The sequence below is a fragment of the Pristiophorus japonicus genome, chromosome 14 (assembly GCF_044704955.1).
Source record: "Pristiophorus japonicus isolate sPriJap1 chromosome 14, sPriJap1.hap1, whole genome shotgun sequence".
Lineage (NCBI taxonomy): Eukaryota > Metazoa > Chordata > Chondrichthyes > Pristiophoridae > Pristiophorus > Pristiophorus japonicus.
This window is the reverse complement of record NC_091990.1, coordinates 44,584,898-44,611,077: the sequence shown is the minus strand read 5'-3', so window position 1 is coordinate 44,611,077 and position 26,180 is coordinate 44,584,898. Positions and strand designations below refer to the sequence as shown.

General features: G+C 43.9%; 1 protein-coding gene across 1 annotated transcript in view; it reads left to right on the top strand.

Annotated features, from left to right (window-relative positions):
* Positions 1 to 26,180, top strand: part of LOC139279594 (CUB and sushi domain-containing protein 2-like) — a 914,549-nt gene that overhangs the window by 871,854 nt on the left and 16,515 nt on the right. Inside the window, exon 4 of the mRNA XM_070898714.1 lies at positions 14,642 to 14,836. Coding sequence (XP_070754815.1) covers positions 14,642 to 14,836 — 195 coding nt within the window. The remainder of the gene's footprint in view (positions 1 to 14,641; positions 14,837 to 26,180) is intronic.

Below are 26,180 nucleotides of genomic sequence, written 5' to 3'. Positions count from 1 at the left end.
TTATCCTTAGACTATGACCCCGAGTCCTGGACTTCCCCAACATCGGGAACATTCTTCCTGTATCTAACCTGTGCAATCCCGTCAGAATTTTATATGTTTCTATGAGGTCCCCTCTCATTCTTCTAAATTCCAGTGAATATAAGCCTATATTCACTGGAATTTAGAAGAATGAGAGGGGACCTCATAGAAATATATAAAATTCTGATGGGATTGGACAGGTTGGATGCAGGAAGAATGTTCCCTTGTGCTCGCTGACTTACATTGGCTCCCAGTTAAGTAACACCTTGATTTTAAAATTCTCATCCTTGTTTTGAAATCTCTCCATGGTCTTGCCCTTCCCTATCTCTGTAATCTTCCCAGCCCTACAGTCCCCGAGATCTCTGCGCGCTGCCAATTCTGGCCTCTTGAACATTCCCGATTTTAATCACTCCACCACTTGTGGTCATACCTTCAGCTACCTAGGTCCTAAGTTCTGGAATTCCCTCCCTAAATCGCTCCGCCTCTCTACCCCTCTTTCCTCATTTAAGATGCTCCTTAAAACCTAAGTTTTTGCCCTAACATCTGCCCTAACATCTCCTTATATGGCTCAGTGTCAATTTTTTGTTTTTGATAATGCTCCTGTGAAGCACCTTGGGACGTTTTACTATGTTAAAGGCACTACCTAAATGTAAGTTGTTTACACTGCTTGTACATTGCCAAGGCCAACGACGACCCTTCAGGTTTCATGTAATGGGCTGCTGTCGAAAGGCAACTAACTGACAAAACAGATTACAGGAAACAAAGGGGATATAACACAGATCAACACAGTACATTCTTTGACAGTTCTAATTTCTTACTTCAGTGCTGCTGTCACTTTGTAATAATGTCTAATCTTTTGTTTAAAATTTGTGAGTCTGGGTGCTGACTGCACATAGACAGGGAGCTAATTGGCTAATATGTCCTCCTATACATGAAAGGAGTACGTGTTATGGTTTATCTGTGGTGTATAAATCGATTGACTCTGTATATTAATGTCTGTCACGGTTGAAATTTTCTTTCTTCTGTGAACCACTCTCAATTGCTGCACCAACAAGGGTGGGGTTGTCACAACAGATTATGTGAGAGTTGGAATATACATTGTTTTTGCAGAGTACTGCAGGGGGCTGATAGCTAATTATTACCATTTCATGAACACTGATAGATTGGTGGTTGGTGAATGCTGGCCTTGTGATAGGTGGCAAATCAACATGTTGCTGGTGTCTGTATTGCTCTCAGCAGAGGCAATACTTAACTGCATTTTGTTTGGAAGTAATGTCACAAAGAGATTGTGTAAAGTTCCGACATTATATGCTAGATGTTCTAAAATGCCAGGCACTGCGATGTTACCTATATCCCTTTTCAGCAAGTATTTTTAATGAAAATGCATGTACACGAAGTTGTGTGTCTGAATACCTAAAGGGGAAAAAAAACTTCAGCTGAAATGTTGTTCATGTTGAGTGGTATGGACTTGTCATCAGAAAGATCTATTTTTAAAGATGTTTGATTTCCTCCCTTTTACTGGAATGTGATGGCAAAATAAAGGCTGCTCCCAATCCTTAGTGTTGCTCACTAACTGGCAGAAAGTACAGCTCAGCTTTCTTTCCCTCATCTGTGGAGAGAAAAAAGCTACTGTCTCCTCTGACTGCTGCTAATGTATGGAGAAAGTTTCTTTTAAAGTTGAGCATAAAGGGAATTATAGCCATGAACCATAACCTACTATTACATGGCACAGCAAGTTCAAGCACAAGAGTGCTGTGCTGGGGCACCAACTGCAGCTAATTAGGTTCTGGGTCGAAGTTTTATTTTTCAACACTGTTCCCTTTCTTTCTTCTCCCCATAGCACACACCCAGAGATTGGCCGATATCCTTCCCCGCAGTTCTCCATCGATGTTTCCCATGTTGGTGCCACTTTGTATCTATAGTTCAGTGCAGGAGGTTCCCTGACTGTTTCCTCAGACCTGGAAACGTTTGTATAATTGCCAATTGCATATGGTATACTAAAATGGCTCCTGACTACAAGCCACATGTTTTGAGGCTCTACATTTTTTTTTCTCGTTTGTTACTCACTGAACTTAATAAGTGCTACAGCTCTAAAACGAGCTACGAGGAGATACCCAGGTTGTCCAGTGCCTGATTTCCCTCTTGCCCTCAAGGAAGTGCCTTGCCAGAAGTTTCAAAGTGACTTTTTTTTATTTGTTCTGAGGATTTGGGCAATGTTGGCAAGGCCAAATTTATGAACATACGAAAAATGACAGACAGGCAAAGACCATCCGGTTCATCAAGCCTGTCCCACACAAAATTGCGATACCTTGTGTATTACAACTTATATACTCCACCCCACCCGAAACCATGTGATCTCCTGGGAGAGGCAAAAAACCCAGGCTAATTTGGGAAAAGAAAATCTGGGAAATTCCTCTCCGACCCAGCTAGGCAATCGAAACTAGTCCAGGAGATCACTCGGGCTATTAAATTCCCTGCAATACTTACCTTCGGTGGAAATGATCTCCGCCGCAGCCAGAAACAAATCCAGCTTTTGCTTGAAGGAATTCAGCGAGTCTGCATCCACCACATGAAACGGCAGCTTGTTCCAGAGGTCTCCTATTCTCTGGGGGAAAAAAACACCTCCTGACATCTAACCTAGATCGAGCCCTATACAACTTACATTTGTGCCCCATGGTCCTGCCTAACCTATTTAATTGAAATAAGCTGCCAACTGGAACACTGTCTATTCCCTTCATTATCTTATAAACCTCAATCATATCCCTCCTAAGTCTATGTTGCTCCAAGGTAAAGAGTCCCAACTCTTTTAATCTATTTTGATATCCAAGATGCTTTAGATTTGGAAATAGTCTAGTGGCCGCCTTCTGCACCCTTTCCAGAGCCGCAATATCACCCATCATGTGAGGAGACCGAAACTGGCTACAGCATTCCAATTGCGTCCTGACTAAGGTCTTGTACAAGGACAAGACAGTACACCTCGTCTTATACTTAATTATCCTATGGATACACCCCAACATCCCAATTTATGGCCCATAATTGTCCAGAAAAGGTCGTACTGGGCCACCTTCTTTAATCTCTGCAGTTGTTGTGGTGATGGATTTGCAGGATTTTGACCCAGCAATGATGAAGGAACAGCAGCTGCAGCATACATCCAAGCCAGGCTGGTGCAAGGCGTGGTGGGGGGGAAGGAGGGTGGAACTTGGAGTGCTTGGGGTTCCCATATGTTGCTGCTCTCTTGTCCTTCTTGGTGATAAAGGTCGCAGGGCTGGGAGGTGTTGATCATGTGTTCTTCCAACCTCAGCTGTGGTTTCCTTTTGGTGGTTGTTCTCGCTGTAGTTTGAAGTTGCTCCAGATAGTTAGGAATTCGGGTGTGAGGGATTGGGCGCAAACTGACATCGAGTAACTCACGGCACAACCTCACTTATCCAGTCAGCTGATAGGCAAGGTGGTGGCTGTGGTGAAACCAGTGGGCTGGTCTACCCAGCTGTCACTCACTGTTACTGAAGCATGGATGTGGATCACCCTTATTGGCATTTAAAACAGGTTGTGACCAAGTTGTGTATAGTTGTGATCTGGAAGAAATTGGCGGGTTCTTGATGCCCAGGTACGAAGGAAATAAGATCATCCAGAATTGGGGAAGGGAGTGTTAAGATAAATTGTGGTTCTGAGTATAATGACCTCCTTGTCCTAAATTAAAATAAGGCATAAATTAACTTTAAAATAAGACCGCTCGCATACCGAGCATTCTGACACCAGAAATTTCCTCGGAGCTTCTTCCAACTTGTGGCATAAGTTTTATGCATGTCAAGAGAATTTCTGCTGGAATTGCGAGGGCAGAGTGGGAAAAGCCGCGAGGAAATATCCCCCCCGACACTTCACGGAGGAGTAGCATTCAGAATCGCCCGATTCGTGTACAGGTCTTATTTACACAATCAATGTGCTATTTTCTTCATTAACTAGTTTGCATCTAGTTGGCAAAATTACAGAATTAATTATTTCACCCTTTTTATTTCCAGTTGGTGTTTTGTTGAATAGCTTTATCTCGACACATTTAGAGTAATGAGCTCTTTTTGAACATCCCAGCAGCTGCTGAAAGAAACCAGAAAATCAAACGACTAATGTCTGTTTCAAAATAAATCTGATCATTTTGGTTATCAGAAGACTTCACATATAACAGGCTGATGAATAAAACATTTTCTACAAATACACCTATAAATTACTGTCGTTACAGCTGTAATTAAGAAATTCTAATCAGCATAGTGGTGAAGAAAAATTAGAGAGAAATAATTGGGTTAACCAGAAGGACACAAGGTAACAAGTTAACAAATTCCCAAATTGTTCAGTAAAATACAGAGAGCCCAAGTTTCGAGCCGCGCCTAGAACGGCACAGTCCCGACCTGGACGTCCGTTTTTCGCGCCACAAAGTGCGCCTAAAAAAAACCCTCCATATTCTCCACCTCCCTGCAGGTCCTCTGGCCCTCGGCGCAACGCAGCACAGTGGGCGCGCAAGTGCAGTAGCTCCAGGCGCCCGAAACTGTGTGGGAGGGGTACGAAGCACGCAGCCCCTAGCCCTGGCCGAATGGCCTCACTGGGGCTGCGTGAATAAGGCTCCTCCCACGGCCAGCTCCTGCGTCCTGCCGACCCGACTCGACTCCCGCTTCCTGCCTCCGGACCCGACACCGATCTGACTCCCGCTCCCCCCACCCCCCGACCCAACACCGACCCGACCCGACTCCTGCTTTCCCCCCCCGCCCCCCGACTGGACCCGACCTGACTCCCGCTCCCCCCCCCCCCCCCACCCCACTGCACCCGACCCGACTCCCGCTCCTCCCCCCCCTCCCCCGCCAGACTAGACCCGATCCGACTCCCGCTCCTCCCCCCCCCCCGCCGCCCCCGGACTGGATCCGACCTGACCTCCCTCCCCCCGACCTGACCTCCCTCTCCCTCCCTCTCCCCGACCCGAACCAACCTCCCTCCCACCACCCCCCCCGACCCGACCCAACGCCACCTACCTGTAAATCTGGTGCTGGGGACGAGCCTTGCCCGAAGTCTCGGGCCCGGCCCGTTCAACCTCCCTCCCCCTTCTCCTTTCCCCCCCCTTCTCCTTTCCCCCCCTTCTCCTTTCCCCCCCCCCAATCTCCTTCCCCTCCCAATCTCCTTCCCCCCCCAATCTCCTTCCCCCCCATCTCCTTCCCCCCCTTCTCCCCCTCCACCCTTCTCCCCCATTCCTCCCCATTCTCCCCATCCCTCCCCTTCCCTCCCTCTGCTCCCCCCCTCTCTCCCTCTACCCCCCTCCTCCCCCTCCCCTCGCTGTCAGAAACACAGACACTGACAAAAGGAGAATGAGAGACACACACAGACAGACAGAGAGATAGAGACACTGACAGAGACATACCGGCAGGGGGGCGGGGGGCATCTCGGGGTTGTGGAGCTGAAGGAGATTACAGAGATAGGCATCCCAGCACACTGTTGGAGGGCTCCCGGTGCTGCAGTCAGTAAGTAGAAAATGTTTTATTTATTGATTTAAAAAAAAAAATTATTTCTCATTAATTTTTTTTGATTGATTTATTGGTTGATTTATTGCTGTATTTATCATTTATTATTGATGATGGTTCTTTATTTGTAAAACTGAAGTGTTTAATGTTTGTAAACTTCCCTTTCAACCCCCCCCCCCCCACCATTCCCTACGCCTGATTTGTAACCTACGCCTGATTTTCTAAAGTGTAGACAAGGTTTTTTCGAGCGTACAAAAATCTTCACTTACTCCATTCTAAGTTAGTTTGGAGTAAGTTTTCACTGACGAAACTTTGAAAACATGCGTAAGTGGCCGGACACGCCCTCTTTTGAAAAAACAATTCTGTTCCAAAGTGAAACTGTTCCAACTGACTAGAACTGGAGCAAACTAAATGACGAGAATTCCGATTTCTAAGATACTCCGTTCTACACCAGTTGCTCCTAAAAATCAGGAGCAAATCATGTGGAAACTTGGGGCCAGAGGCCCTTAATTTGCGGTCAGTGACAAAGCAGACTAGGCCTATAGTCCCGAGAGTTTAGAAGAATGAGAGGTGAACTCATTGAAACATACAACATTCTTACAGGGCTTGACAGGGTAGATGCAGGGAGGATGTTTCCCCTGGCTGGGGAGTCTAGAACCAAGGGTCACAGTCTCAGAATAAGGGGTAGGACTGAGATGAGGAGAAACTTCTTCACTCAGAGGGTAGTTAATCTTTGGAATTCTCTACCTCAGAGGGCTGTGGAGGCTCAGTATTTGAATATATTCAAGACAGAGATTGATAGATTTATGTGTATTAAGGGAATCGAGGGATATGAGGACAGTGCAGGAAAGTGGAGTTGAGGTAGAAGATCAGCCATGATCTTATTGAGCAGCGAAGCAGGCTCGAGGGGCCAATGCCTGCTGCTAATTCTTATGTTTGTATGCAAAGGCATTCACCACTGGCCCATGAAGTAAGCTTTCCACAGAGATCTCGTGATCTCTGTGGCGAGACGTTTAGCTTTTCCGACGTTCAGTTGAGATCAGTGTACGTTAATCACAAATAAAACTTGGTTTGGAATTATGGTAATACAACACTAACTGTTCAATTTAACACTGCATAAATCAGATGAAAATTACAGTCTCACAGCCTTCGGTGAGTTCAACATAACTTATCAGCAATACTCAGTTTGAGTACGAATGAATGTGCTTGACAAAGTTAACCTTTTCCGTTTATATCGTCAAGTAGGTAGCAATCATGCTCCATAGGGGAGAATTTCTTGGGCCCTTGTCCCAACACTTGGGATCAGCAAGTAACAACAGATTGGGCAGGTTGGAGCACATGCCCATGAAGGAACCCAACTGATTTTTTTCCTTCATTTAAATTAATGTAGAAAAATTGGGTGAATTCCTTTACAGGCGATTGTTCTGCCCCACCTGATCATTTTTAAAAATTCATTCCAGGATGTGGCAAGGCCCATCCTTAATTGCCCTTGAGAAGGTGGTGGTGAACTGCCGCCTTGAACTGCTGCAGTCCGTGTGGTGAAGGTACTCCCACAGTGCTGTTAGGGAGGGAGTTCCAGGATTTTGACCCAGCGACGATGAAACAGCGGCGATACATTTCCAAGGCAGGATGGTGTGTGCCTTGGAGGAAAACTTGCAGGTGATGGTGTTCTGATATTCGCTGCACATAGGCAATTCAATCTGGGCACAGACCCAGGAAAATATCGCTTTATATCGGCTAGTTAATAGAAAAACATACAACTCTTTTATCAAGTTGCAAGTTTAACAGATATATTGAAGCCATTTGTCTGCAGTGCACTGGTTCCAAGCTCTGGGCTACGCCTTCAGCAAATTGGCTGTAATTGTTTACTTTCCTGGTTTATTGGCAATATTTTTCTGATTTAAAGCTGATGCCTTTATCGTACTGATAATCCAATTTATTTTAAATGTCACTGTTAGACTTCTCTCTGAACTGTAACTTTAACACAATTTCAGACTCCTTTTTCTTTCAAAAATCTCCTTTTGTTCTGAAAAGCTAAGACAAAAGCTTCCTTTTTAGTATCTTACTTTATCCAAATTAAAACTTAGTTCAGACATCTGATCCGCCGATTGCTGCTCGATAATACTAGAGTAATATCACTAAAACACACATGATCTGGTTATTATCTCATTGCTGTTTTTGGGAGCTTGCTGTGTGCAAATTGGCTGCTGCGTTTCCTAAATTACGACAGCGACTACATTTCAAAAAGTACTTGATTGGCTGTGAAGTGCTTTGGGATGTGCTGAGGTTGCGAAAGGTGCTATATAAATGCAAGTTGTTCCTTTTCTTTGCTCACCAAAACTATACTTGTCAAAATAATTAGTCTGGAAGGTCATTTTCTTTTGTTTAAATTGAATATGATAATTTAGTATGTTATTGTCAAGAATCTGGCTTCAAAGTTTCTGCTATTGATGACCACTCAAGCATAAAAAGAAAGGTGCTTCATCTCATTGAACCTTTGCTTGTCAGGGACTTCAGTTGTTTGGGCTTGGCTTCTGAAATTATTTAGAGAACGTAACCCTATAGTGTCCGTCTTTGTACTGGATTTCCTACTTTAGTTTAATTTCTTTTGTCTGCTCTTCAGGAGGATGGGTGGTTAATACCTGGGGGAAAATGTGTGTGATTGCCATTGTTTGCAATGAATGCAAGTTTTGGGCATGTTCTGTGCAAATGTGAGTTGATTCTCAATGACTAGACTTCCACTATGTTTATCCAGTAACTTAAGGGTGGACCACGTGATCCTGAAATGGCTCCATTGAAATTGGTGAGAGTTGGGAAATTACCCCTTTTGTTAAGGCCTCAGGCCACCGGAAAGCCAGGGCTCGTTAGATAATGGTCGCCAATTTTTCGTGGAATGTCCGTTGTTCGCGCGTTTGCCCGCGAGCGTTTTCCGGCGGTGACCATATCTGCCCCGCTCCCCCCACTTCTGCCCCACTGCTGCCGAAGCTTCCTAAGTGCATCATCAGAGCGCGCACTGCCGCTATCCAGCCCTGGAAGCGAAATTCACCTCCAAAAGTCTTCTGTCCATCGCTCGGTGCCCCCGACAGTTTTTTGTGTCGCTGCACTCCTTGTTGGTCGTCGGCATGGCCGCTCTTAAAAGGGAGGTGGCGCTGCTAGCAACCGCGTTTTATTTGTTATTGTCAACCGGCCTGACAATTGTGCTTCCGGTTTCGGCCGGGTCGCCAACAAGCAGCCTGGCACCCCCTCTTGGGGAGCCAGGCCGCTGGCCCGGCTGAAACCCTCCCTGGTGGCGTAGTGGACCTAACTAAAATAAACGCAGAGTTCGCAGCGGCCCTCCCCTTTAACTGAGGGGTAGAGATGTGGTGACGCGCCAGCGCGATGATGTCACCAGCCCGGGGCTGATGACTGATAGCGGCGGCTACTCCGTTCCGCCCCCATTATGACCGACTTCTGCCCCGCTCAAAAAAAAATGAAGAAGAGCTGAATTACGGTGTATAGGACACAACAAAAAGGATAGGTGCACCTCGTTTCCGGCGGAAGGCAATTTCTGCCCCCTGATCTTTTGGCTCAGCCTGAAACTAATCCACAGCTGTCAGACCGTGACACAATACACTATCGGCTTGTTACTTAACCACTAGGGGGCTTTTTGTTGGTGTTGTGCAACTCCAGATCTGACAGCAGGGCAACATAGGTTACAAGATAAATCCCCAGACCAAGGTTCAGTACCGGGACCATTTTCAGTGAATGGACTTAGTGCCCCATAACCTGAGGAGCAAGGAGACTGAAATGACTGTGAGGTTTAAAGAACATATCTTTATTTCATGCAGGCAAGTGGTCTTTTTTCAAAGATCGATATGGGGAAACACTTTGAACAGAGAGGATTTCCTTCAGCCATTCCTTCTCCTTAAATAACATCGAGGAACCTTATTCTGTGTGATCCAACTTCCCCTGCATATTGGATGCTAATACATTTCAGAATGTTCTCATTGGTTTAATCTTTTTTTAAGTTTCAGTTTAAAAGGTCTCCTCCTGGTGTATCTTGCTCCAGATTTTCACAAAAATAATGTCATCATTTGGAATACTAAGTTGCGGTGCAACAGTGACAAGATTCTTCAGTGTGGCTGCACTGAAATAGAGAATTCATAACCGAGTGTGGTCAATTACAACAACAACAACAAACAACAACTTGTATTTATATAGCACCTGTAACATAGTAAAATGTTCCAAGATGCTTCACAGGAGTATTATAATACAAAACATTTGACACCGAGCCACATAAGGAGGAATTAGAGCAGATGACCAAAAAGTTTGGTCAAAGTGGTAGGTTTTTAAGGAACGTCTTAAAGGAGGAAAGAGGTAGAGAGGCGGAGAGGTTTTAGGGACTGAATTCCAGAGCCTAGGCAACAGAAGGCACGGCTACCAATGGCTGAGTGATTAAAATCGGATGCTCAGGAGGGCAGAATTAGTGGAGCGCAGATATCTCGGGGTTGTGGAGCTGAAGGAGATTACAGAGATAGGGAGGGGCGAGGCCATGGAGGGAATTTGAAAACAAGAATGAGAATTTTGAAATCGAGGTGTTGCTTAACAGGGAGCCAATATAGATCAGCGAGCACAGGGCTGATGGGTGAATGGGACTTGCTGCGAGTTCGGACATGGGCAGCAGAGTTTTGGATGGCCTCCAGTTTAGAGGGTAGAACATGGGAGGCCAGCCAGGAGTGCATTGGAATAGTCTAGAGGTAACAAAGGCATGGATGAGGGTTCCAGCAATGGATGAGCTGAGGCAAGGGCAGAGATGTTACGGTGATGGAAATAGGCGGTCTTAGTTATGCTGCGGATATGTGGTTGGAAGCTCATTTCAGGGTCAAATATGACATCAAGGTTGCGAACAGTGTGGTTCGACCTCAGACAAATGTAAGGGAAAGGGATGGAGTCAGTGGCTAGGGAACAGAGTTTGTGGCGGGGACCGAAAACAATGGCTTTGGTCTTCCCAATATTTAATTGGAGAAAATGCTTGCTCACCCAGAACTGGATGGCAGACAAGCAGTCTGACAATTTAGAGACGGTGAAGGGGTCAGGAGAAATTACATGAATCACCCCCTTCCCTCTGTGTGAATATGCAGAATAAATGGAGTTTGGCGTTGAAAAATCCAACCTCTATCGGAACAGATAACTAGAATAATAAAATGAAATATTAACTAACAAAAGGTAATTGTTGGAAAGTTGCTGTTGAGAAGTTTAAATATATCTGACACCTTATAAAATGTAAAAATAGGTGTATGGCTTGTAATACATTCATATTTTACTTTATAATGTTTGAATACCCTAATAAGAACATAAGGGGCTGCTTTTTCCGCTGCTGGTTACTTATGTTTTTTGCCCTGGGGTGCGGGGGGGGCAGCAATGGCGGCGGTGAGCTCTTCTGGGCGGGCGGTAAGCTTCCAGCGGCCCACGGGGGTTTTCGGGGCCGGTTTTGCTGGGGCACGGAGCAGTTCTGCCTGGAAGAGTTGAGCCGGTGTGCAAGGCCCCTGGTGGTGACACCGGTTTGCTTTTTGACTCCCTTCCGACCCGTAAGCCCCGTGGCGCGCCCTACTGGGGGACAGCCTGATAAAACGGGTGGTCCAACCTATACCGGCTGCGGTGAGTGAGGTAAATAATGTCCATCTCACGTAAGTGTGATTGGTTTTTTTTGCGATTTATGTTGTGGTTGCGCGGACTATGGATTGGGAATGTGTTTAGTGTGTTTTTTTTCAATTTTTTTTTTCTCTCCAGGCCTCTCAGAGTGCTACCGGGATGGCTCTTCAGCTCTGGATTTTCCCATCCTCAGTCGTCCTAGTGCCCTAAGAGAGGTCTACGGTGCCTCCCTTAGCGCTCTGCCCCACACTCACGGCCCAGCTGCCCAATTTTACTGACTGAGACGCAAACTGTGTTCCCAGGCGCAAACCTTACCGCCACGAAATCAGCAAAGCCGAAAATTCCGCCCAAGGAATAGAAACAAGAGTTGGCCATATGCCCCTCGAGCCTTCACCAGCATTCAATAAGATCATGGCTGAGCGTTGAACTCAACTCCACTTTCCCGCCCGATCTCCATATCCCTTGATTCCCCTCGACTCCGAATTCCATGAGAGTCCAAAAATCTATTATTCTCAGCCTTGAATATACTGAGAGACTCAGCATCCACAGCCCTCTGGGGACAGAGAATTCTAATGAATTGCAAGGTTTTCCAATGCTTTTATAAAACCTCTCATACAATACATATTATATGGGTCCATCGTGAATAAAGAACTTGATAAATATGAAGTACCATTGCCTCACAATTCACAAAATAAGTTTTATTTGGGAAGATTCGGGGGTCTGCTATGTCTGGGTATGTAGATAATATAAAATAGCATGGATAATTTGAACCTGGTGCTTTGTTGCTTTACACCTACTTTGGTAAAATCTCTCATAATCAAGGTGTAAAGTTACTCCTGGTTATTCAAAAAACATAAATATGCAGGTTCGAGTGTCTTTGAAAATGTTGAAAATAATTTGCTACATCATTGATGACTTTGGCTGCTATTTTGGATTTTGTACTGCTGTAAAAATAATAAACAGCAGCACAAGATAATTCACTTTTACGTTAATATAATTATGCAGAGGTTATTAAAAGTTGTGCTTCAAACATGGCATATTGCAGACCAGTGACTTTCTAATGTTTATCAGACATGCTGATAATTTTGCCTGAAGCCTTTGATTCTATTAAATAAAATAATAATAGAAGCTATATTAAAGCTTTAGTTCTGGCTTTGACATTGTTTGTGGTAAAAATTGTGTGTGTGAAAATGTTCACTTCAGGTAGACAATAGTTAAGTTTCAGTTTGTGATTAATACCACATGTATTTATTTATATATGTATTTATTGACCCTCCCATACCACCCAATACCCCATTTTAAAATTCTGAGACAACAGTTAACATCACAAAGCTTTTACACATCGTACACAGGGAGTGCCTCAGGAATTGTTTCTTGGGTCCTTTTTGTTTATCAAACAACCTGAATTCAGAAACTAAGGGAAGAGTTTTCACAATCGGTGATCCGGGCTCATATTGCAAGCAAAATTGCGCTAGTTTAGAGAAGCGTTTATTTTTCTCAAGTTTCCGCTCAAACTCATTTGCATATTACTGAACGCTAAATCGGTCATTAACCAGCACAATCTGGCAGCATTCTAGGCCATAATTTTTTTTTAAATGTTGCTTTAAAAAATATTCCTTGTGTATTAAAGAGTGGTAACTTGCAGTTTGCTTAATACTGTTGAAAATGGGTTTATCATGAAAATGTTTTTTTTATTATTTCAAAATATACTTTATTCATATAAAAATTTGCACAATACATTGGAAGGCAGTTCAGTACATTTGGATGCGGTCAGCAATTCCATACAATACATTTGGATGCTAACGGCAGTTCCGTTTAATAGATTTGCTTGCTTTACATTTCGAGGTACATTTCAGTACAATCCAGGATACATTGTAATACAGTCATCATACTGCTTTACTAGTGGCACTATACGGTACACGGAATGGGTGAGGGTACAGTTACATTTCTTTGCAACATACATTACTAAACAGAACTTGCATTATACATGGCACTGCATAGGTTTTTTCAGATCATGGTGCTCAATGTATACAGAAAGTTTACAAGTACAGCCTGAGGGGAGTTTTATACTGATTCCAGCCCCTGGGTTTATCGTGACGGAAGGGCTTTAAACTGTGGCTCTCCCCCATCGTGCCTTTGCGGCGACTGCACCAATTTTTAGTGCGTCCCTCAGCGGGTACTCCTGGATCTTGGATTGCGCCAGTCTGCAACACGCAGACGTGGACATCTCCTTGCTCTGGAAGACCAGCAAGTTTCGGCAAGACCAAAGTGCGTCTTTCACCGAGTTGATGGCCCTCCAGCAGCAGATGATATCTGTCTTGGTGTGTGTCCCTGGGAACAGCTAGTAGAGCACAGAGTCCTGTGTTACGGAGCTGCTTGGGATGAACCTCGACAGCAACCACTGCATCTCCATCCAGACCTGCCTTGCAATGGGGCAATCCCAAAGGAGACGGATGACTGTCTCGTCTGCCAACTCGAGGGCAGAGTGCCGTGTCCCTGAAACCCCGGCTGTGCATGAAGGATCTGATGGGTAGGGCCCTCCTCACCGCCAACCAAGCTACGTCTTGGTGCTTGTGTGAAAGCTCTGGCGATGAGACGTTCTGCCAGACGAGTTCGACAGTCTGCTCGGAGAACCAACCAACAGGGTCCACCCTCTCCTTCTTTCATAGGGCGTCCAGGACCTTACGTGCCGACCACTGCTTTATCATGAAAAATAAGCCACCTCGTCCAGCACCTGTGAGCAACCCGATTTTAAATAACTACAAATGACTTTAAAAACCTATCTATAGAGCCACTTGCTTGTTACACTGGTGCACAGTAGCCATTTCCTTAGTAAATTAAAAAATATATATTCCAAAGCTTTTAAAATGTTCATATTCTCCTTGCATCTCCAACAGTTTAATTTTAAGAGCCTCCTCGAAGGCCCACAAACGAGCATAATTGGTGATTAATTCGACCTGGAGGCGTGTCTAGTTTTGTGGGCGGGACCAGCTTCGAGTGCGTTGAGTTTTAAACTTGTGCTAAAGATCACAGAGACTCTAGCTGCACTAGACGTAATTTGCGTATAAAATTCCGTGTTCTTTTGTGAGGTTTGCTCGATTTCGGGTGAATTGCGTTGAAAAAAACAGGACATCCTGAATTTCATGGATTTTAAAAAAAAATTCAGCATGGAAAATATTATTACTAATGAAAGGCATCACTTTGATTTATTGTGTGGATATAGTTGTGGATTTATAATAATGAGGTTTGGATTCTTTTCAGTAAGGTTATGCAAATCAGCTAAAATTTGGGAGGCTTGATACAGTGGATGTTATAATAATGTACAATCCATTAAAATATGGTTTTGCAAAATAAAGCAATGTTGATTCTCATATTGCAGTAGTGAAATGTCATTGATTTCAATTCAGTTGTGTGAATTTGAAGAGAAAAATGATCATAATTGAGAACAGTGAGCAACTCATCAAGTTGTAAAAAATATTATTTTTTATCTCTTTCAGTTTTACCAAGTCATACTTGTGGAAATCCTGGCAAATTACAGAATGGGCTGCAGCAGGGATCCACATTCAACATCGGGGACAAAATCCGATTTAGCTGCAATGCTGGCCACTTCCTTGAAGGACATGCAGTGCTGACTTGTCTTGCCAGCTCAGAGAACAGTGCATCGTGGGATTTTCCAGTTCCCTTTTGCAGAGGTAAGCTGAAAACTGAATGAATCAGATCTTCACCTTGATGAATTGTAAAGTGCTTTAATGAGTGACAGATCGTACGAATCTCAAAGAAATGGGCTCTTCCGCAGGCAGAGAGTTGGACTATTTGCTCAACTTCTGCCCAACGAATGCCCTTGAAATTCTTACGCCTGGTTTAAAAAAAAAGGCATCAGTCCTGCTTTTATCAGCGTAAGAGTTAAAAAAAAATAGAAAAATAAAATTTTATCAATCATTTATAAAAATGGCCCAAAAATTGCGGTCGGAGGCTTCCTGTGGGCGGACGCCTCTGACCAAAAATGTTTTAACGAAAGTACCTGGTGGTTCCGAAGGATCATAGACTTGCGGTCTGAGGCCTTCATTCGCAGTCGAGCGTATTGGCCCATGCATCCCAGGAACCTGGGATCACCAATAAACATGAAGTATTTTCATTGATAATTATGATAAGTTCTGTTTGTACGAGCTTCCATTACTAACAATGAGAGGCCGAGGACGGTGATATCAGAGTGGGAGTGGAGCGGAAAATTAAAGTGACAGGTGACCGAAAGCTCGGGGTCACGCTTACGGACTGAACGGAGGTGTTCTGCAAAGCGGTCAGTCCATCTATGTTTGGTCTCCCCAATGTAGAGGAGACCACATCGTGAGCATCAAATACAGTATACTAAATTGCATGAAATACAAGTGAATTGCTGTTTCACCTGGAAGGAGTGTTTGGGGCCCTGGACAGTGGGAAGGGAGGAAGTTAAAGGGCAGGTGTTGAACCTCCTACGCTTGCATGCAAATGTGCTGTGGGAAGTGGTGGGGTTGCTGGGGGTGATTGAGGAGTGGACCAGGGTGTCACGGAGGGAGCGGTCCCTGCGGAATAATGAACGGGGAGGGGAGCGGAAGATGTGTTTTGTGGTGGGATCACGCTGGAGGTGGCGGAAATGGCGGAGGATGATCCGTTGAACGTGGAGGCTGGTTGGGTGAAAGGTGAGGACAAGGAGAAGCCTATCATGGTTCTGGGAGGGAGTGAATGGGGTGAGAGCAGAAGTGCGGGAAACAGAACGGACACGGTCAATGGCCGTGTCAACCACAGTAGAGAAGAATCCTCAGTTGAGGAAAAAGTAAGACATATCGGAAGCACTAATTATGGAAGGTGGCATCGTCAGAATAGATGCGACGGAGAAACTGGGAGAATGGAATGGAGTCCTTACAGGAAGCGGGGTGGGAGGAAGTGTAGCTGTGGGAGTGAGTGGGTTTATAGTGAATGTTTGTCAATAGCCTATCCCTGGTGTGTAACTACAAGAAGAGGTTGATGCAGGCCAGTGCCAGATTCCCTGAGAGCTGTCATAATGCATTCATACTGCAGCAGTGCAACCTTCCAGACATTTTCATTCCAGGAAGCAAACTTAACAGCTGGTTCATAGGAGACAAGGGAATAACCCCTTCAAAGTTGGCTCATGATGCCTATGAATAACCCCACTAATGCAGCACAGGAGCGTGACCATGAGAGCCACATAACCACCAGGTGTGTCATAAAGAAAGCTATTGGAACATTGAAGATGCGCTTCAGGTGCCTAGATAGGTCTGGAAATGGCCTTCAGTACTCGCCAATGAAGGTCTCCAGAATAATAGTGCTGCGTCCTGCACAACGTTGCGCAGCAGAGTGGATTGCAGGCAGAGGAGGACGAAGGGCTCATCGCTCATCTTTGGATGAGGAGAACATAGATGAGGAGGAGGATAATGATGGAGCACCCATCGTTTGACCAGTCACTTACATCACTGCCCAAGATGCTAGGGATGGCCAAATATCTCGAAGGTAAAGCATTAGAAATGAAATCCGGTGATTCACTCCTACCCTGCCACCAACCACCCCTGAACTAAACAGTCATTCAACCACTCATACACCCATTGCAGATCCGCCCAATGGGTCCTGTCAAGTATTGATATTCATCATGAAACAAGTGAAAGGACGAGTTGGCACTTGGGACGCAATAATGGGCAAGACATGGAAGTGGTGCTAATCAATTAATTTTATGTGCCATTATTAAAGAAGGAAACTTAACAACATAACCTTTTGTCAAGCACTCATGTGCATACCCTTGGTGAATTACAATTTCTCGAGCTTGCGCCTCCGACCACTTCTACTTGATGCAACCCATGTCACTTGAGCAAAGGTAAAGGCAGGCTGTTTGCATCCCTTCCTGACTGCTGAGATGCTTTTGGCCTACGTCCTCTGCGTTTTGTGAACCCTGAGGACCACGCCAAAGATGGCTCCACCTGCAGCTGTGCAGAGGCAGACTCAGCCATTGGGAGACCAGGCAGCAGCGGGAGACAACTGGTAAGAAGTGCGAGCGCTTTGAGTGAAGTTCCCAGTTCCATGCCCCTTTCATCAAAATCCCGCTTCTGGGCTTGCGCCATGTCAATTCTACCGCTCTGCTGCAGATTAGCTTGGTGGAGATCAGTGATGCATTGTAAGACCACGGATAAGGCATCCTGTTTAAGGCGGAAGACAGGTTCGCATCCAAAGTCTGGATGGCTGTGGTCATGGCCTACATGGACTCATTCGAGAGACTTGCTTGAAGCTCCATGGAGGTGGCCACTCTCTCTATGGCAGACATTTTTGCAATTACCTGCACCACCAATACACTAGCTTTCGAGTTGGACTCCTCCATCCTCTCTGCTATGTTTGTGGCACATTTGTCAGTACCTGGTTAAGTTGCTAATGCACCTGTAGCATTCTTCTTCTCAATGATAGCCCCAGGAGTTCAGCATCTATGTCCAGCTGAGCAGAGTTTGGAGAGGATTAGGCCTCTACCCCCCCCCCCCTCCCCATCCCCCCAACCCACCCCCAATCAAAGTCACAATCTTGACAATCCCCATATTCAGCCTTCTCATAGTTCAGTTATTGATGAAATGAAGTCATTTGAAGATATTTGTCATTCTGTCATCAGCTATCTGTGAGCTCCATGTCTTTCCATCTCTGACTGAAAAGTATGTAGATGGGCCACTTATCTCCAGGGCCGCCTCCTCTGCAATAGTTAGCTGGACTATATTTGGTGGGTCACCTCCAGTCCTGTCGCTCTCCCTTGCATTTTATGCTCCTCTGCCCTACAAGGAGCGAATAAACAATTCTGAGTGAAGGTGAGGTATTCACCTGATGGATGCAGTGCATTCAGCGAGAGTGTTTATGGGACACATGCATTACATTACATAAAAATTGGGGTGAGTGTCAATGGTGGATGGATAAATGGGGAGGTGAGAAAGTGCATAGAAAGTGTAGGCTGAGTGCTGCTGAAAGTTGAGTGGGTGCGAGGAATGATGCGATGGAGAACATATAGCAAGACAGAGTGAAGGTGGCAGGGGGCTTAAAGCACAGGATGTAGTTTAATCAGCAAACGTCCGTACTTTTCCTGACCTGGTTCAGTCACCAAACTGCTTCCTACATTGCATCCAAGCACTAGGAAAAAGGCTCCTACTGCTCACCTCCTCAGCTACCTCCAACTATTCCTTCTTGATGAGAGCAGCAGAATAGATAAGGGAGAACCAGTGGCTGTGGTGTATTCGGATTTTCAGAAGGCATTCCATAAGATGCCACAGAAGAAGTTATTATACAAAATTAGGGCTTATGGGATTGAGGGTAATATACTAGCATGGATTGAGGATTGGTTAACGGACCGAAGACAGAGAGTAAGAATAAACGGGTCATTTTCGGGTTGGCAGGCTGTAACTAGTTCCGCAAGGATCGATGCTTGGGCCCCAGCTATTAACAATCTATATCAATGATTTGGATGAGGGGACCAAATGTAATATATCCAAGTTTGCTGATGATACAAAGCTAGGTGGGGATGTAAGTTGTGAGGAGGATGCAAAGAGGCCTCAAGGGGATATAGACAGGCTAAGTGAGTGGGCAAGAACACGGCAAATGGAATATACTCTGGAGAAATGTGAAGTTATCCTCTTTGGTAGGAAAAATAGAAAAGCAGAGTATTTTTTAAATGGTAAGAGATTGTGAAATGTTGGTGTTCAGAGGGTCATGGTTGTCCTTGTACACGAATCACTGAAAGTTAACATGCAGGTACAGCAACCAATTAAGAAAGCAAATGGTACGTTGGCCTTTATTACAAGAGAATTTGAGTACAAGAGTAAAGACGTCTTACTGCAATTATATAGGGCCTTGGTGAGACCGCACCTGCAGTATTGTGTACAGTTTTGGTCTCCTTACCTAAGGAAGGATATACTTGCCATAGAGGGAGTGCAACAAAGGTTCACCTGACTGATTCATGGGATGGGGAGATTGTCCTATGAGGAGAGGTTGAGCAGACGAGGCCTATATTCTCGAGAGTTTAGAAGAATGAAAGGTGATCTCATTGAAACATACTCAACTCTTACAGGGCTCGACAGGGTAGATGCAGGGAGGATGCTTCCTCTGGCTGAGGAGTCCAGAACTAGGGGTCACATTCTCAGAATAAGGGGTCGGCAATTTAGGACTGAGATGAGGAGAAACCTCTTCATTCAGCGGGTGGTGAATCTTTGGAATTCTCTATTCCAGAGGGCTGTGGAGGCTCAGTCGTTGAGTATATTCAAGACAGAGATTGATAGATTTTTGAATATTAAGGGAATCAAGAGATATGGGGACAGTGCAGGAAAGTGGAGTTGAGGTAGAAGATTGGCCATGATCTTATTGAATGGCAGAGCAGGCTCAAGGGGCCGAATGGCCTACTCCTGCTCCTAATTCTTACATTGTTATGTTCTTCCTCCTGTTGTTAGCCAAAAGTATGACCTTCCTCCTTCTGGCTGCAGTAATACCAGTGTCATTGAATCAGGGTGATCCTTTGCTCTATGTCCACCATCCAACCTGACCATCTCAATTTCCATTTATGTATGACCCATTAAATAGAGCTGAGATCGTGTCATGTGGGTGGGCACCATGCTCACTGCACAGCTTCGAGATGCAAAACCCAGACCTCAAAATCAATTAGTAGAATTGAGTTGAGATTGCAGATTGCGACCTGCTTAGTTAACTTCCGGGTTTCACCCACGCAGTTCCACCCCCCTGCTCAGATTAATATTGGGGCCAATATGTCCCTTGTTGATAAATTAGAATAAATTAAGTCAGTTATTAATTGCTTTCCAGAAAGGCAGTGGGAAAACTAATGCTGAAAGTGGGGCATGATGGTCAATGGACACAAGATTAGGGAGAGGGTTGAATTGCAGGCCTTTCACAGAGGACAACTATGGAAAAAATACAGAATCAGATGTTTTTTGAAGACTGTGCCCTTTAATTACTAGCATTACTTCATTGAGACATCTTGTGGGCAACATCTGCCAGAAGATAAATTTTTGCAAAAATCCTTGCAAAAATGTTGGTTGACTTGGAGGCGAGTAGTTCTTGTAATCTCCTAAAATGTATTCATAATACTTAGATAGATGATCAGATAGAAACTTATAGGTGATAAACAGGATTAATAAAAATATGGCCAATTAAACAGGCTGGAGAATGACAGATGGATTTCAATGCAGGCACATAAATGTAATGCATATTGGAACAGGAAACAGGAACATTTATACATAGATTTATACATAGATCCTATTTTATACATAGATGGTGGGTTGGGCAAAATCAGGGAGGATTGTTCCAAGCAAACTAACATTCACTAAAACAAAACAAAACAAAAGTAATTCAAAATAAATTAAGATAGTATGGTCAGGGAAAACTAAAATAAAACTGAGCACAATATACCTGCCAGTCACCAAAGTATCCAATGAGCCATCAGGCAATGTATGGTGGTATTCCAGGGCCAGCCTGGCTTGAACTAAATTTGCAAACATCGGTAAACTCTCAGAAATCCTGTCCAGTGATCTTGCATATCTTGAACCTGTGGATGGGTGTCTTTGCCAGATCCAGGACCAGAAATGCCAGGTGGTCTACTGATCTTCTCACTCTTGTGGATCCTTGAGCAAAGATGAAGAAGAAAGACTTGGGGGCTGATGTTCCCTGTTGCCCCGGTTGGGGGCGGTAACCTCTCCAGGGCCAGCGCAGAAGTCCTGCCATTGAAATGTAATTCCGGTTAACGCCCCTCACAGGAAGTAGGGCGCAATGTTGCGCGCTCCACTTGCTTTTGGGGCGGGATCGGGTATGCATGATGCGTTTCAACGACCCTCCCCTTCCATTAAAGGGGAGTGAGGCTGCGAGCTCTGCAGGCCCTTTGATGACCGCCACTTGGCCATCAGGACTAAGGGATGCAATGGCCGCAACCTGGCATTGAAACGGAGTGCCAAGCTGCATGTACGGTAAGGGGCAGAAAAAAAGGGTGGCGCACGGCGTAGCGCACCTCACCACTGGTAGAGCCCTGGGCCACTGCACCTCCAGTGATGACATCATCGCCATTTACCGCGACCCCTTTTTGTCCCCGCAGATGGGTATCCGGCCCGGTTCGTGACCTGGGGTGAAAAGGGGTCGCGGTGCATGGCGATGATGTCATTGCTGGAGGTGCAGCGGCCCAGGGCGCTACCAGGGGGGTGTGCCGCTAATGTATTTGCGCCTCCACGAACTCCCATGCAATTTCGCAGCAGCAAGTAGTCCCCGCCCCGGAAAAAACAGTTTTGTGCCCCTCCGCTGGTACTTTCCAGTCAATGTCAAGCTGATATCAATGAAGCTAACCAAATGTCGTGATTGATTCAAGCAACTGATCACTACAAACAGTGATCAATATGATCGGATTCCAAATTACCAACATTCGTCTGGAAGGCATTTGACACTAAATTAAAGACAGCTCTTCTAATGTTCTGCAGATTACTGGTGGGTCCACAAATTATTCAGTTTAATTTGTGACACAATTTCAAATGCATGTTGGTGCTGCATCACAACGTGTTCAGAGAAGAGTGAACAGGCTTCTTCTCAGAGTTGGGATATTATATTGAGGAGAGAGAATCAAAATTCAACCTGTCTATAATTGAAGAAAATAAGATAGGACTGGAGAGAACAGCAGGATCCAGATTGTTAAAATATAGCAGAGCTTTTGCCTTCGACTGTGAACAGAAAATCCTCCCTCAGGAGATAAAATAATGGATAGTCTCCAGGATTGGGAAGGTTGTACATAGACTGTGGAAGGAGTGGTATTGATGGGTAAATGACTTTTCTTGCTCCTTGCTTGTTTATGTTGCTCAGTCATTGACGGCTTTTGATAACTCTGCTGTTGAAATATATTCTACACATTATATAAATCTGAAAATTGCGAACATTCATTTTGGGAAGCATCACTCCGAGGAAATTGATGCCAGAAAACTGCAGTAAATATTTGTTTTGTTAACTTCTCCTGTTTTTTTTTAAACAAATGAGTGTACATTGATTACATTAATTAGACTTTTTTATCGTATATACTCAATCACGCTGGCATTACTCACTGAGAAACTAGTGCTGTGACAATTAACAAATGTAATAGAAACTGTTTTGGAACATTTGAATGCTCTGGACCCAAAATCTTCTCACATCTTGGTCCAAGAAAGTGATTATATACAAATATTAAGTGCTTGTTAATGAGGAGCCATGGATAAGCAAGAGGATTCTTTTCTAACCCAATATGTAACATGCCCAACAAGGGAGGATTCGCTATTGGATCTCGTAATGGGGAATGAACTAGAGCAGATAAGAAAAGTAAAAGTAGGGGAACATCTAGGCAATAATGACCTTAATATAATATGCTTAAAAATAATAATTGAGAAGGACAAGGGTAATATATTGGAGAAAAGCTAATTTTGAAGGGCTGAGAATAGAAGTTGAAAATAAAATGGATAACAATATTGGCAAACATTGATGCAAACAGCAATGAGAAACATTCAAAACTGTGTTCAACAGAATCCAGGAAAAATATATTCTGCTAAAAAAACAAGAACACGCTTAACACGAAGGGCAAGGAAAGAGTCATACATTAAGTACATGGATAGCAGGGGGGAGCACAATAAGCGATAATACAAAGAGATTTGGAGAGAAGTTAAAAAAACAATTAAGAATATAAAGAGGAACATAAACCAAAATAGTAAAATATTTTACAGGCACATAAAGAAAAATAGGACGGCTCGGGATGGAAATAGTGCCACTAAGGGATGGACAGGCTAATACCATAGGCAGCAATGGAGAGGTGGCAGAAATATTAAATAATTACTTTGCTTCAGTATTTATCAGGCATACAGGAGAATATAACATTGGATGATGAGATTAGAAATGAGATAACTGCATTTAAAATAAAGAGGAGAAATATTAAATAAACTAATCAAACTCAAAGAGGATAAAACCCTTGGTCCAGATAGATTACATCTGTGCATTTTAAAATAATCTTGGAAAAATATAGCAGAGACAGTACTACACATATTTAGTAATCAATTAGATGAAGGTATAGTGCCAGAGGACTGGTGGACAGATAACGTAACACTTATATTTAAGAAAGGAGATAGAACATGTCCAGGGAACTATAGACCAGTCAGCTTGGTAGTAAAATAATGGAATTCCTGCTAAAGGAGAAAATAGAAGAATATCTAGAGACCAAAATATAATAATGTATAGTCAGAATGTATACTCCCAATACCCAGCCTCCAAGGCAGACATGCAACCTGCCCAACTAGACTGGCATGGGCTCCAGTACGTCAGAGACTGAGTCATTGAATATATTTAAGGTGGAGATAGACAGATTTTTGAGCGATAGGGAGTGAAGGGTTATGGGGAGCGGGCAGGGAAGTGGCACTGAGCCCATGATCAGATCAGCCATGATATTAAATGGTGGTGCAGGCTCGAGGGGCCAGGTGGCCTACTCCTGCTCCTATTTCTTATGTTATTATGTTCTTATCAGCATTGCTAAATCAGTGGGAGGAATAGATACATCTGCTCTAAGCTATGACTGATGGAAATAGATGAAATGAAAAAGAATTTTTCAGCCTCTCCAAATAATGGAGTCACATTAGTCTAAAATCCATTATTTATGTTCTCCTGCTTCAGCACAAAGAATTTACCCAGGACTCTGCCATCTTTTCTGCATGTTTCAGAACTAATAGCAGTTAATATAAATGTTAATAAGTGAACCTATTTTGATCACATTTAAAGGAACAGATGCCAATTTGAAAGAATGCATCTGGATTCTGTGTGGATTAACTTCATGTGAGACTCCATCAGTCCATTTAAATGCTAAACTTGCAAATCATAGTGGCAAATCCATATCGCAAAATATGGCTAGAGTGAACTGCTTCAGTGTATATTGATTTTGATCAGAAAATCAGGTTGAGTAAGTAATTTCAAAACAGACTGGGAGGTAGGTGCCCATTCCTCTAATTTCACTGTGTCATCTTGTGACAGGCAAGATTTAGGGGCCTGAGCTATTTGCTTTGCTCGGTGAAACTGGTTCACCAAGAAAACCAATACATGATTCTCAAGTTATATTATTTTCAGAGGTCTAGATTTTTTTTTCCTCTGGATTATTTTGTTGTCCCATTATTTTTCATCCCATTCCGTTCTGTACACCGTGCTATGTCTTCCTGTCCTCGCAGCAGAGAGGCTGGTTGAGCAAAACTGAAACTAGCTAAAGCTGACCAATCGCTTACAAACGGCGCTGAATTAAGCCTAATGAAGTATTAAAATCAAGGAGTTAGACTGAAACTGCGGCAGGCTATATGAATTATTATAATTATTATAATTTAAGCTACAGGTATAAATTCCATCATTTTCAATCGCTGGGGAAATTTGAAGTATATAAAGTGCAGTTTGCAGCAGTGGTGAATTTGGAAATTAGAGATGTGAGAGGACTGAAAACTGGAGATTTATTTACCAACATATGGGGATGTATACACTCCATCCCAGAACATGTCTACTGTTAGTATTTTTGACTTGATTCGTTTTCTGTCAGTTTGACGTCATCTGTAATGTTGCTTTTCAACCCAAAAATGCAAAATATGGAAGAGAAAATAGTTTCAGGGGCTTCCATACAACTTCACAATGTCCCGTCCTGTTAAATGAGAATCTTCATATCGATTTGTGAACTGAAACGTTCATAAGACAAAGCTGACTATGATATAATTAATTTCCTTACGGTTACAGAAACCATTTTGATATATTTCCAAAAAAAATTTTTTTAAGCTACAAAATGCAGTCGAGATAGGAAACCCATAATCTACAAAGACAAATACCCCGCGTTATGGTTGCTCTTAACAGTTTCCAGCCCCACCCTCCAACCGGTCTGGTTCTGATAGTCTCTGATCCTCCCGCCCTTTGCTCCCATCCAATCAACTTGATTCGTTCTAATTGCCTTTAGTTTCTATTCCCACCAATCTGATTGGTTTTGATAAACTCCAGTTCTGTCTTCTAAATGTTGATGATAACGATCTCCAATCCGAACAAATAAAGTTGATTTTTTTGCAAAATACAGATGAGCTTGATACAGGGGTTAAAATACTGGCGTTTGTCTGAAAATGTAACAGTGTAGATCAACAGCATACCTCATCATGGACGACCTAGACTCATAAGAATTAGGAACAGGAGTAGGTCATCTCGCCCCTCGAGCCTGCTCCGCCATTCAACAAGATCATGGCTGATCTGGCCGTGGACTCAGTTCCACTTACCCGCCCGCTCCCCTAACCCTTAATTCCTTATTGGTTAAAAATCTATCTATCTGTGATTTGAATACATTCAATGAGCTAGCCTCAACTGCTTCCTTGGGCAGAGAATTCCACAGATTCACAACCCTCTGGGAGAAGAAATTCCTTCTCAACTCGGTTTTAAATTGGCTCCCCCGTATTTTGAGGCTGTGCCCCCTAGTTCTTGTCTCCCCGACCAGTGGAAACAACCTCTCTGCCTCTATCTTGTCTATCCCTTTCATTATTTTAAATGTTTCTATAAGATCACCCCTCATCCTTCTGAACTCCAACGAGTAAAGACCCAGTCTACTCAATCTATCATCATAAGATAACCCCCTCATCTCCGGAATCAGCCTAGTGAATCGTCTCTGTACCCCCTCCAAGGCTAGTATATCCTTCCTTAAGGAAACTGGCAAACACAGTCCTCAACTGACTGGGGTTTTATTGAGTCTTGTGAACATCACATGACTGGCTAAGTCATTCACAATTCAACAGCTCCAGAAACCTCTGAGCATACTCACAGGTTCATACATTACAATAGGGGTGGAATTTTAATCTATTGTTAGGAAACTAATGGGATTGGATGCGATGCTGATTTTACACCCCACCCAATTTTATTCTCCATTGAAGTCAATCCTATCCAGCCGATCCCATCAATTTCCCACCCGGCCTGTTAGGTTAACATGAATGACATGCCTTCCTGTCAATAGCATCCCAAAGTAATTCATGT